The sequence below is a fragment of the Silene latifolia genome, chromosome 7 (genome assembly GCF_048544455.1).
Source record: "Silene latifolia isolate original U9 population chromosome 7, ASM4854445v1, whole genome shotgun sequence".
NCBI lineage: Eukaryota > Viridiplantae > Streptophyta > Magnoliopsida > Caryophyllales > Caryophyllaceae > Silene > Silene latifolia.
In genome coordinates this window covers 48,017,684-48,030,293 of record NC_133532.1, presented here as the reverse complement: position 1 = coordinate 48,030,293, position 12,610 = coordinate 48,017,684, and the positions used below count along the sequence as shown (strand labels likewise).

The 12,610-nt window shown below is 33.1% G+C and overlaps 1 protein-coding gene across 2 annotated transcripts; it reads left to right on the top strand.

Annotated features, from left to right (window-relative positions):
• Nucleotides 1-8,486: 8,486 nt before the first annotated feature.
• LOC141592145 (histidine-containing phosphotransfer protein 1-like) lies at nt 8,487-11,641 on the top strand. 2 transcript variants are annotated; one of them, XR_012521065.1, is made up of 7 exons: nt 8,487-8,821; nt 9,311-9,441; nt 9,529-9,597; nt 10,190-10,261; nt 10,820-10,892; nt 11,241-11,509; nt 11,574-11,641. XR_012521065.1 is itself a non-coding variant. In XM_074412729.1 (6 exons), the coding sequence occupies exons 1-6, from the start codon at nt 8,756-8,758 to the stop codon at nt 11,289-11,291; spliced, it is 462 nt and encodes a 153-aa protein (XP_074268830.1). In that variant the 5' UTR covers nt 8,487-8,755; the 3' UTR covers nt 11,292-11,524. The 2 variants fall into 2 exon arrangements, 1 of the variants encoding a protein (XP_074268830.1); XM_074412729.1 differs by lacking the exon at nt 11,574-11,641 and having other exon boundaries at nt 11,241-11,524.
• Nucleotides 11,642-12,610: the final 969 nt, after the last annotated feature.

Genomic DNA, 12,610 nt, shown 5'->3' with positions numbered 1-12,610 from the left:
CCTTTAAGTTTACTGACTTGAGCGTCGGAGTGAGTACGCTTGGCACAAAGCCAAGCCCTCAGTTCGTTCATTGTTGCAGGAGAGGCCGAGAGGAACGATAAAGACAAGAAGGGTTCAACTCAAGACATTATTCTACAAGGCACGGGTGGTAACGATACTTGCTCTGGAATTACACCCGGAACACCATCATTTACCAAACTGGGGGATCATTATATTATCCTAAGATCAATACGTATGGTAAGAGTTGTACAATCCGCCATTTACCAAACTTCTGCCATTATAGCATCGTAAGACTGTATATTTATTTCCCACCCACCTGCATTACTCATTTTTATTTGTAAAAGTGGCAATATTCGTCTATAGTTATAGATGGATAGTGTCCGTCTATAATGAAAATTTCTAATGAATATATGGCTTGCTTTTAAGTGAAATGGCTTGGACTAATGTGTGGAATATTATTAGGAATACTATTATGGTGTAAAAGTATAGAGTGAGGGAGTGCCACGAGATGCAAACCCGGTTGGAAAGTGGAGGAGTACGAAAATGAAGGGGTTGTGAATTTGTCATGTGGTGGGGTTGGTTGGTTGTTTTTTCTAAGGGATGGTAGGGTTGCGGAATTCGTTGTATTTTGTTTTTGGCACTTTAATTCCTGCTAAATTATTGCTCCACTCTATACTTTACCAACCCCCAAATTTGGAACTATGGTCGATGGTATTACTAAATAAACGGAATTTTTTTATGATATCGACTCATCGACGTACTTCTGTCAACGTTGTATGTAAGATTCCAAAGGTCCTCTGCGGCTCTGCCAAATTTAAAGGCACGTCCAACGGCAGTCACACGGAATATAATGCTCGTCGTCAATCGTTATTGGTGGAGGTAGGAGGGCTAGTAGGGACGCTCGCTTTTACTAGAAAAAAAATATTTAAAATATTTTTCAGTTACACTTTTTTCGAATTTACCTTATATTCAATTGTCATCGTTGAAATTTTGCGCCCATTAACTGTAAATTCTGACTTTGTCAATTCTCATCGTCTTACTTTTCGAGAATCTCAATGACGGGTTTTACTAATATACTAGCGATATTCAATAGTTATAATTTTAAGCTTTTTTATTTACACTTTTTTCGAATTTACCTTATATTTATTTGTCGTCGTTGAAATTTTGCGCCTTTTGTCAAACTAGCCATTTGTTCCAAACTATTTACCAAAATAACCAAATAGCAATTTTATTTACAAGAATGGCTATTCAATTAACAAAGTTGTCAAATAAAAATTATGAACCAATATAAATAATTATATGATTGGTTCAACCATTTTTTTTTAACACTGATTTGGTTTGGTTTAATGAACCAAAAACCAAAATCAAAATTGCTTAACAATTATGAACCAATATAAAAATTATGAACCTATGCCAGTAATTGACGAGAAGCTGTATATCATTTTCAAAGGTCAATGATATAGCATACATTAAGGCTCAAAAGCTCATCTATCCATTTTTCTTTTTGTTGTTGTACTTGTAGAGTACATAGCATCCTTCTTCAAAATCCAATCATCCAATTAATATATGAAGACTTGATAATTGAAAATTAACAATAACAAACTTGAACCAAATTCTAATAAAAATTGCGAGCATTCAAAATCCAGAAAAAAAGGTTTTAGATTTTGAAATAAGCAGAAGATAATTAAATTTTGAAATAGGCAGAAGATAATTAAATTTTGAAATAGGCAGAAGATAATTGAAGACAAAGTGATGGAGTTGAACACAATTAATCAAAACAACGGCAAACCTTCCAAAAAAAAAAAAAAAAAATCAAAACAATGGCAAAATTATAAGGGAAGCCTTAATGGTTTTTTTTTTGTATCCTGATTACCCTAGTAAACCGGTTGGTTTACAAAAAAGGTTGGTTTTTTTATGTGTTTTTTTTTTGTTAATTATGTGGCTTGATTTGGTCAACAATTTAATATGGTTATTTTGGAAAATATAATGTTCTATTGGTTATTTTGGTAAATAGTTTGGAGCAAATGGCTAATTTGGCAAAAGACCCCAAATTTTGACTCTGTCAATTCTCATCGTCTAACTTTTCGTGATTATTGATGACAAGTTTTAGTAATATACTAGCGATATTCAATAATTATATTGTTGAAAATAATATATGACTAATGAAAGGAACAATATTAACAATTTGACAAATTGAGGATCGTCGACTTGGACGTGAGAAAATGAACCGAACACAGGATATTCATATGGCCTAGTCGCCAACATCATATGATTCCTTAGATGCATTGTCGGTGACGTTGGGTTTGCGAGGCCTCTTAGGCATGGATGCAGAACGGAGTCTCGCTATAGCAACACGAATGAGAATGGATATGGTCCTGCTCCTTGTGGAAACACCAAAGGATTGTTCATCAAAGGGTACACCGAGACGAGTTGAGCTTTCGTCCTTAGATGTGGATGTCATCCTCTTCGACATGGTGGAGATCTTCTTAGAGGCCATTGAAATGATTGTTGCGAAACTTGATTATGCGGAAAAAGGGATGAGTAGTAGATAGATGTCGCACTGGGCGTGCCAAATTTGCAGCAACAAACTTCTGTAGATATGCAAACAAGTAGAAAAAACACAAAAGAAATGCAACAAATTTTTTTTAATTGATGTGAATGAACTTTGGAGTACAATCTTCTAGGTATTATACTGATTCGATCTCCGCACTTTTGAAGTGTAAATGGAATTTGAAGGTGGGTCTTGATTTGGAGACTTGGTTCTCCGTCGACGAATTTGATTTCTTCTCTTCAAAATGATTGCGATTGGTTGACGTCGGATTGAAGAGTAATTGCTTCTTTCCTCTTAATTTCCTTTTTAAGAGGTTTTTGTTTGTAGTGTGATTTTTGTGGTTATGTTGATTAGTCTCAAACTGAAAACTTAATTGTTGTTTTTACAGAAAAAAGGGGCTCGATTTTCACTCTAAATGGACTTGGTAGTCTCTTTTACAGTGGACTTGGTAGTCTTCTATTTTTATTGGATTTGTAAAGACCTTGGCCCAATTTCTAAATGAAAAGATGACCCATCTAATTAAAGTTGTCAACATTTGACTTTGACTTTGACTTCGCAAGATGACAAGACATCTTTTTATGCGTACAGGTTCATATCGGATCAAATCGAGTGCAGATCACTGAATATCGGATTATATCAAGTGTCAAAATGCAAACGGGTCGGGACGGTTTCGAGTTACTAAATTTTCGAGTTCCATTGAGTCTAATTTGGTCAAGTTTGCCCGCTCCACTTCCACTCTTCTAGTATAGGCCTCCAATAATTTTTTCAGATAAAAAGATCACAAATTGTTTAATAAGACGATTTTTTACCATAAGATCGCCCATTAAACAAAAGCCCCAACAAAAATCAAACCAAATGAGTTGCAATAAAGAAATACGAAAACTCAACCGCAAATGTCTTCCCAAATACTCATAAACTAGGTTTGGTGCCCGGCTATGCCCGGGCTACCTTTATTTACCATTTAAATTTTATTTTCTATGAAATATGATTCTCTAAATTTGGTTAACACATACTTTTACAATTTATATATTGAAATTATGATGAGAGGTAAAATTAATCAACAAATTATGAGACACGTTCACCTCTTGCGCTGTTAATATTATTGCTTTCACTACATCCCCTGTTAATACTATTACGTTCACTACTTCTTCGGTTACTGTTGTTTGTTTTACTACTCCTACTATTTTTACGGTTAACCCGTTAGTTTTGTCAAACTCATATATTTAAATAAATTAATATTTTCTTAAAATCGAATTGTTAGTTAATTTTTCATACTCTCTTATTATTCCTACTCTTACTTTCATTACATGTGTTGTGACTACTATTACTTTCACTTCTCCCGCCGTCATTATTTTTTCTTTCACTATTCCCGCATTTATTATTGTTAATTTCACTAATCTCGTTGCTGTTAGTATGACTTTCACTACTCTCGTTGCTATTATTGTTGCTTTTACTACTCACATGGGTGGTTACTATCATAGTAGTTGATTATCTAGTTGTATATTTAAATAAATCTGAAATATTAGATTAGAATATTATTTAAGAGCAATCATTATTATTTACTAATTAAATTACAAATCTAATGAATCATTCAATATTATATTTTTTGGAAATCTGAATTGATTTACTTACCTTTTAATAGTTTCCTAAATATAACATATACTTATATTATATTTGTGTATGTTAAATAATTAACATCTTTATACTAATTAATATCATAAGTGGTACCCGTTTATTTTAAGAAAACTCGCCATATTCTAATATTCTCTAAATTTATAAATTTAACCAAAATCAATCAATCAATACATGCATATATATAAAGCAGGAACTTTTTGAGCAATATTAGATTATTAGAGAGTCCAAATTTTTTAGAAATCCTAACGAGAGTAGATTTCGAAACAAATTTACTAAAATTATCTAAATAAAAGTAGATTTACTAATATTTAAAACAAAATTTAATAAAATCATCCTAATATAAGTAGATCAAATATATTTTAGTAAAGTTATCCTAATATTAGTAGATTACAATTATCAAACAGATAACAGACATTTAAAATGGGTCAAGTTATCATTTTTTATTTTCTCACACTTATGGTCTCATACATTTGTAGTTTGTATTCCCGCATCAAAATTCAACAAGCTTACGGAAAAATAATGAATTTGTTTGATTAAAGTGTTATGTTAAGATGATGTAGTACGTAGTTACACGAAGTATAAATTACGGTTATTCCATCAAAATATAATCATAAAATAACCATTAGAGTGTGTATATAAAGCATACATGCCTCGTTACACATTCAAGTGATCAATACATATAAAATAATTCACCGATCTATATATGTTACTCCCTCCATCCCGGTCAATAGTTTACAATTACTTTATACACGATTATTAAGGTAAAGAGAGGAATGAGTTTATAATTATTAAAAAAAATTAAAAGCAACCCGAAATGAGGAGGAAATAAAATGGTTCCCACTCACATGAGTTTGTTTATTTACTAGAAACGAAAAGTTTAAACTATTGACTGATTCACCTTAAATAGAAAAGTGTAAACTATTGATCGAGTTGGAGGGAGTACTATTTTGTTTAATTAATTTACTCTACATAAGAATGTGTAGATCATTAGATCGTAGAGGAACAAAACCGAGAATAACTGAAGTAAAATTTGGTGGTTTAATTTGAACAACTTAAAGCCCGCAACAACTCATAGTATTATTCGTATATAATGAACTGATGATTAATTGTAATCTAACCATTACATAATATTGATTTCTTCTTAGATTCATTTTCCAAGTATAAAATTATACTTAATGCATAATCCTTTTTAACTTTTAACACGGAGAACAAAAAAACTAATTACAATGCTGACAATCAAAACTTTTTTAACCATTTAGAGTTTGAGTATTGGGCTCATAAAAAATTAGAAAGATTAAAAGAATAATAGTAGGTGATACTATAAATACACAATGTAACTAATTATATGGTATATTAATAACATACAAAATACGTATTCATATACTATATCCCAAATATCATTAGTAATACTAAAACTGAAAAGTTAACTGAAACCTAAAAAAGGTGGCTTAAAAGATAACTGGAAATTAGGAGTTGATAAGTTAACTGATTAAATAAAAAATGTTTGGAAAACTAACCGAAAGATAGATGTTCGTTTAGTAAACTGACATAAAAGGACATAATAAGTACTCCATAATTAATATTTAAAATTGAGAAAGCTATAGAATAAACGAATATAAAACAACTTTAAGATCTCCACAAGTTGAGTCAGTTATGTTTTAAACTTTTTACCCGCGACAGGAAATACGACAACTAAGGAGCATGTAACTTTTCTATTAAATACGGGTATGAGAAGACCTACAACCGTCACGTCCTCTTCCCCATATGACATCCTTGATTTTAGCTTTCGTTGTGCGAGACTTGGCAGAGTACTTTAGTAGGGTTAGACTTAAGGAGTAAAATTCATTATCTCTTAGGAATTTCACACACTAAATGTACTAAATCCTCTTTGCAATCAGACATTGTAACACAAGGTACGCATATACTTCATAATCATGATGAACAGAATAAATAACCAATTGGTTCAAAATAAAGGTTAGTTTTTCACATAAAAATAAAAATTGTTAACTCTACAATAAGAAAAAGCAAATTCTATGAAAAGGAAAAATCTATCATAAGTGTCCAATTATATTGTTTTTGTTTTGGATACAGTTAATATTAAAAAAAGTCTCAGGCTCAAACTCAATTTTAAATCATGCCTACCATGGGCGTTAGACATGGGTAAAACTAATATCAGAAATATTGAGAAAGCTATAGAATAAATGAGTATATAACAATTAAATGGAATGAAATTATTTTATGATCTTCACAAGATGAGACGGTTATGGTTTTGAATTTTTTTATCCCGAGATAGGTAGTGTGACAAGTAGCTAGGGGCATTTAATTTTCCTATTAAATACGGGTCGGGTATGGGAAGGCCTACATCTGTCACGTCCCCTCCCCCATATGACATCCTTGCTTTTAAGAGTCGTTTTTTATTTTCATTATGAGAGACTTGGTAGAGTATTTTAGTCGGGTTGGACTTTGGGAGTAAAACTCATTCTCTTTTAGGAATTTCATACTAAATGTAATTCATCATATTCACAATGATCTTCCGTATTGTTTTTGCACAACCGTCAATGCCGTAGTTTGATCATGATTTTCGACTTATTAAGGGTCAAAGTTAAAAAAGTTTGACCCCTAAGAAACAAGCTGAAAGATGCTTAAGAAGGGAAGAGAATATTTATGATGAATTTTTTAATATTACTCATAGTAGTATTCTCTACCAAGTATGATATGCCAGTTATGTTGAAGAACATTAACTCTGTAAATGGATTATCTAACGAGACCTGTATTATTATCGATTAACTTGCAAAATTCATAGTAGAAGGGAAGATAAAAGTTAAATTGTTATTACTATTGTGATGTCATAATTACAATATGAACGTCTGCCATATTTTCATCCTTATAAGAGTCTATAAGTGTCAATCTGTAATTTGACTCGAAAATACGACACTAATTCGATGCAAAATTACGGGTTAGGATTAAGTTGTCGTGACCCATTTATATTAATGGGTTGACCCGAATAAGACACATAACTTACACACGTTTGGTCAGGATTGAAATTTCTGAAAATGAATATGATTCGAAAAAACCTTTTACTTGAATTGGGTCGTTGTTGGGTTTGGGATGATAACTCAATTTACATAGTAAAAACAATTGTATAATATGCCCGCGCAGCCATTGTATAGAATCACAAATATTTTGTTATTGTTCTTTAGAGACTACTAATTATTTAGTTAGGATTTGATTTTGCGAAAAGCTTTTAAGGAGCAAATACTCTTAATTGTAGATAGTCAAAGTTAATTTATGTTCTAAGAGATCTAACATTTTTTCTAAACACACTAAATATATTTTATGATACCTGTTGTTTTACGTAACACCATTTAGTTTTACATAGTTGTTATAACTTAAAATAATTTCTGAAACTCACCAAGGTCAGTATCAGTTATTAAGGGTTCATTTTGGTGAATTGCATCATGTTTATGGAGATAGAGTTTTATATTTAATTAAAAGTCGGTGGTGCCTTTAACAATGAAAAAACTAATTACATACTATAACTATGCTACTTAATGTTATACAACTGATTGATAACTACTGAATGTTAAAGCTTCCACGCTAAAAGCACTAAAAATTCATTGGTGATCAACTACACTAAATACAAAATTTTGTTTCATCAATGATTCAACAAGGTTGGACTTTTTTTTTATCAACTTAAGAATATATGTTGACAGATGAGCCTATTGGGAGGCCCGTGCATCGCACGGGCGATGCACGGGCTTTCCAACTAGTTATATAATATTTACATTGAAATCTCTTGTTCAGGTCCATCACACAGCGCTAACGATTAAAAACTATATAGTATAATTAATTTGTATAGATTTATTTAATTACATAGAAGTCCCTTATTTTCTGCAATTAATATATAGTATTGATTAGAAACCAACAATCCCACGAACTGCTTCTCTCCCAATTTCTCAAATAAAAAAATCACATTCTCATCTTTAATTAAAAATCATCGGTGATTCTACTCCACGTTGCTCCTCTTCGTAGGCTGGAGGTAGTCACTTCCGAATAGAGAGTCCTTCATATAAGACATTTTACACGTGCAAATAAGCCCCAAAGGTTTGTCACTACGTGCAAATTAACCCCATAACATTTTACACGTGCAAATTAACCCCATTAGTTATACCCGATGTGCAATTTAGCCCAATTAGAGATATCCGAGTGAATTTCTCGCCGGAAAATATTGACGTGTTATCGAAAAGATGACTAGGATAGATTAAATTAAATATTAAATTTAAAAAAAAAAACAAGAATTAACACTACCAAATAATTTGTCACTCTTATCACCTGTTACTTCCTCCCTCTCATCTCTCCCACTCTCAAAACTCTCATATATTTTGGGCTCCTTCAATCCTCACACCTCTATCCATTTTCTCCAAATCTGCAAATCTGCAATGCATAACTATTAGATACTATATTCTACCAAATCTCCAAATCTGCAATGCATAACTATTCAGCTTTTCTGCACTTATTAATATTACAATCACAATTACACAAACAAAGCAGACAAATTAAAAAAACAACATGGATGATGTTATGGACCTACAGAGGAGGAAATTCATCGATTACATGACTTCTTTATACAGAGAGGTACTCTCTATGATTTCTAAATTTCTTTTATTTTCTTGTAATTTTCAATCTTTCATTGTTTTCTTTTTTTTATGATGTGCACTATATAATTTCTGGGTTTCAATCTTTCAATGTTATTCATGGCCCAAATTATAGAATAAGACGGTCCACATCACAAGATGGCCGGCCCTCGACTGTTTTTCTCTATAAAATTTCATCTCACTCTAAGTAAAACGGTCTTACATACAGTACTATTAATAAATTATTGTTTTTTTTATGATGACTACTCTATGATTTATAGGTTTCATTTATTTCCGTGCAAATTCTCCATTTTTCAATGTTTTTATGATGATAGCCATGATAGGAACTCTATAATATCTAAATTTCATTACTTTATTTTTTTGAAAAGTTGAAATCTTTTTGATGATGGGTACTCTATTATTTCTTGCAAAGTTTCAATCTTTCAATGTTTTTCTGATGACGGGTTCGTAATTTGATATAAAATTGCAGGGATATTTGGATGATCAGTTCACTCAACTGCAGAAATTAGAAGATGAAAGCAGCCCAAATTTTGTTAAGGAAATTGTGACCCTCTTTTTTCAAGATTCTGATAAGCTTATTGAAAATTTGGCCAAGGCTCTGTGAGTTATCATTTCCATATTTTTTTTTAAATAATTCTTCAGAATTCTTGTTTGTTAATACAAGAGGTTTTTATTCATTGTTTACAGTCAGCACCATGTTGTGGACTTCAACCAAGTATCAAATCATGCTCATCAGCTAAAGGGCAGTAGCTCAAGGTATTTTTTACTCTTTTAAAAACCACTTTTCGTCGTATAAAGTTTATATTTTGTTAATAATTTTATTATCATTCTTTTTGTATTGTTGGCATACTTTAGGACTATGTTTGGTTTGCACCATTAGGTTTAATTCGGATTTGAGCCAGGTATGACCAGTAGGACATTAAAGTTGTCCTTCTGAGTTTTACCTTTGCCGGATTCCTGTTACGGTCTATTGCATGGTATGGGGCATGAGTTTCACATCGGTCATATGGGGACCTTAATGTGAGATATGTATAGGAGTGGGCTCTCCTACCCTTTAGGCTAGCTTTAATTGGGATGGGTTCTTCTGTTACCTATATCAATTTCTAGGGATCGAACTTAAGACACCTGAATAAGTTAGATCAACGCCTTACCGGTTATCTAAGCGCTCAAGCATGATATATTTTAGGAGTTAAAAAGGTGATAATACCATCAAGTCCAAGAGCTTTTCATTTATTTTTTTCTTGGGAAGAACTATGGATATAGACCGAGTAATATAAACATTTTTCTTGGACGTGTCGCAGTATATCCAATTATCTAACAAAGTTTATTGTGTATTCTTATTTGACAGTGTTGGAGCAAATAAGATCAAAAACATATGTGCAATGTTCCGTGGTTATTGCGAGGAGAAAAATCATGATGCGTAAGATGTTGGATTTAAACTTTGTTTGTTGATTTTTCTTTTGCTGAAAATACTCCTAGTACTGTCCATTACTCATGACTGGCATGAGTAATGAGGTTGCGAATGTTAATGTATGTATGGCATTGGATGAAATTGAATCCCAAGGGGCGATATAATTGTAATCATAGACATGGCATCAAAAGTTGGTTTGAGACTTGATTCTTGATTATCACTATACTTTCTACCAAGAAAATGGATGTTTAAATATTTTACATTCAAGTTGTTCTAGAATGAATGATTGATTGTCTATTGAACATTTTGAAAATAGCGGGCATACACATATGTTCTGTGTTCTGTTTAATGATCATAGCATTGCCTCAGGATAGAAGTTAATCCAAACTACTCATTAAGTAGTACTTCATGAGTAGGAACCAGGCGCAACAGTCACGTTCAGTGTACTCAACGATCGATTTTTTGTTTATAACGTCTGGTTTTACTTGTTATTTTGAGTTCATGACTAGGAACCAGGCGCAACAGTCACGTTCAGCGTACTCAACGATTGATTTTTGTTGTATGCAGGTGTCTGGCTTGTCTTCAGACTTTGCAACATGAGTATAATGTTCTGAAAAACAAATTTGAACATCTTTTTAAGGTAATTGTTATTTATTGTCCTGGTGAAATTTTGTTAGTCTGGTGCAAGGGAACACCCTGTTTATAAACATCTCATCAAACTCGTCATATGACCGATGTTTTGGGTGCTTATGTTATAGACCTAGCAAAACTGATCCTCCTCAAATGGTCCTAAGCCGACTCGTATGTGAACCCGATACCCTGAATTTTACTGGCCACGAATCGGCCCTTGCCCCCTAAATGTCTCAATAATAACTCAGTGGAACATATCTGATACCTACCCGACCCCATACTCGACCCAAATGATCCATTTACTTGGTTTACTTACACATCTTTTTTTTGTTTCCCCTATATTGATTGTCTGTTGTAGCTGGAGCACGATATTGTAAGTATCGGAGGGACAATACCAACCATGGACTAGATTGCTTAATGCTGCCCATTTCATTGGAAGCCGAAGGAACTTGCTTGTGCATTGGATTAGCTGCTTAATGCTAATGTAATAGAACCATTTTCAGGGGTTCAGTAGCTTCATTTAGAGGATATCGGTGTGTGTAATCATTTCTAGTCTGTAACTTTAAATACCATTATGTGAATGGTACTTGGGTAGCACAAGTTACACTCACAGCAAGAGAAGTTTACGTCTACTTGAATTTATTACCATTGCACTAAAATGCTGTTATTCATATCTGCAAAAGGTAGCCAGCCACACCTAATCTCACTGAACTTTTATTTCTTTTTCTTAAGTTGGGTATATACCCGAACTATTACCGTTCTTTTCGATAAGTTCGCTATTCTGGGGTAGAAGACAGGGAGTTGCCAAAAACCAGGCCGAAAGTTCAAGTTGAACTATCTCAGTTCATGCGCAATCCTATGATCATTTGACGTATGCTCTTTCATCTATCATGTTCGAATATATCACCACTTAAATCTTCATGGCTTCGGACCTTGTAACTTGAGCTTGACTACATGTTTACGCGATTTCCGAATGATGCACCTGTCTATAGCTCTTTGAGCCGGAATGGTGCACCTAACAATGGCTTTCACATTTTCAGGTGATTTTGGGTCATGACACTGTATTGTAAATAGTGTTAGTCCTTTATTTCGCCCTTTTGGTTTTGTTATGACCGCCGGAATTGATGCTCATGGTGCTGCGGGTGGTTTATGGGTTGGATGGAAAAAGGAAGCCAAAATGAGCCTTATCGAGGCGTGTAATAATTTTATGGTGTTTTTAGTGGAAAAGTTGAATGGGCGTTTATGGTATCTTGTTTTGTTCTATGGTGCATCTAAATTTGAGTTAAGGGAGAAGGTCTTTGAAAATTTAGAGGCATCTTTGCATAAGTTAACTCATCCGTATCTTATTGTGGGAGATTTTAATCAAGTGGATTATGGGAGCGATAAATTAAGTGCTCGTAACTCTTACATACGAGGTGCTTGTGCCTTTAATAATTGGAAGCTACGAAATGAGTTCCTTGATATTCCATTTAAGGGGCGTAGGTTTACTTGGTGTAACAATAGGAAGGGCGATCACTGAGTTTATGAACGACTTGATAAGGCTCTTGGATCTAAAGATTGGTTCACCATGTTTCCTGAGACGGGTATTAAGCATCATTCGATTCAGATCTCGGATCACGCACCTATTGAACTTGATCTCAACCTTACCAAACCAATTGGGAAAAAGCCTTATAAGTTGGATGCTTGGGTTTTGGATTACCCGGAATGTATTAAAGTTATTAAGAATGT

Excerpts from the sequence above, each read along its gene's own strand:
- LOC141592145 (XM_074412729.1), top strand. The coding sequence starts at position 8,756 with ATGGATGATGTTATGGACCTACAGAGGAGGAAATTCATCGATTACATG. Across the intron at positions 9,598-10,189 it reads CTAAAGGGCAGTAGCTCAAG|TGTTGGAGCAAATAAGATCA; the intron begins GTATTTTTTACT and ends CTTATTTGACAG. Across the intron at positions 10,262-10,819 it reads GAGGAGAAAAATCATGATGC|GTGTCTGGCTTGTCTTCAGA; the intron begins GTAAGATGTTGG and ends TGTTGTATGCAG.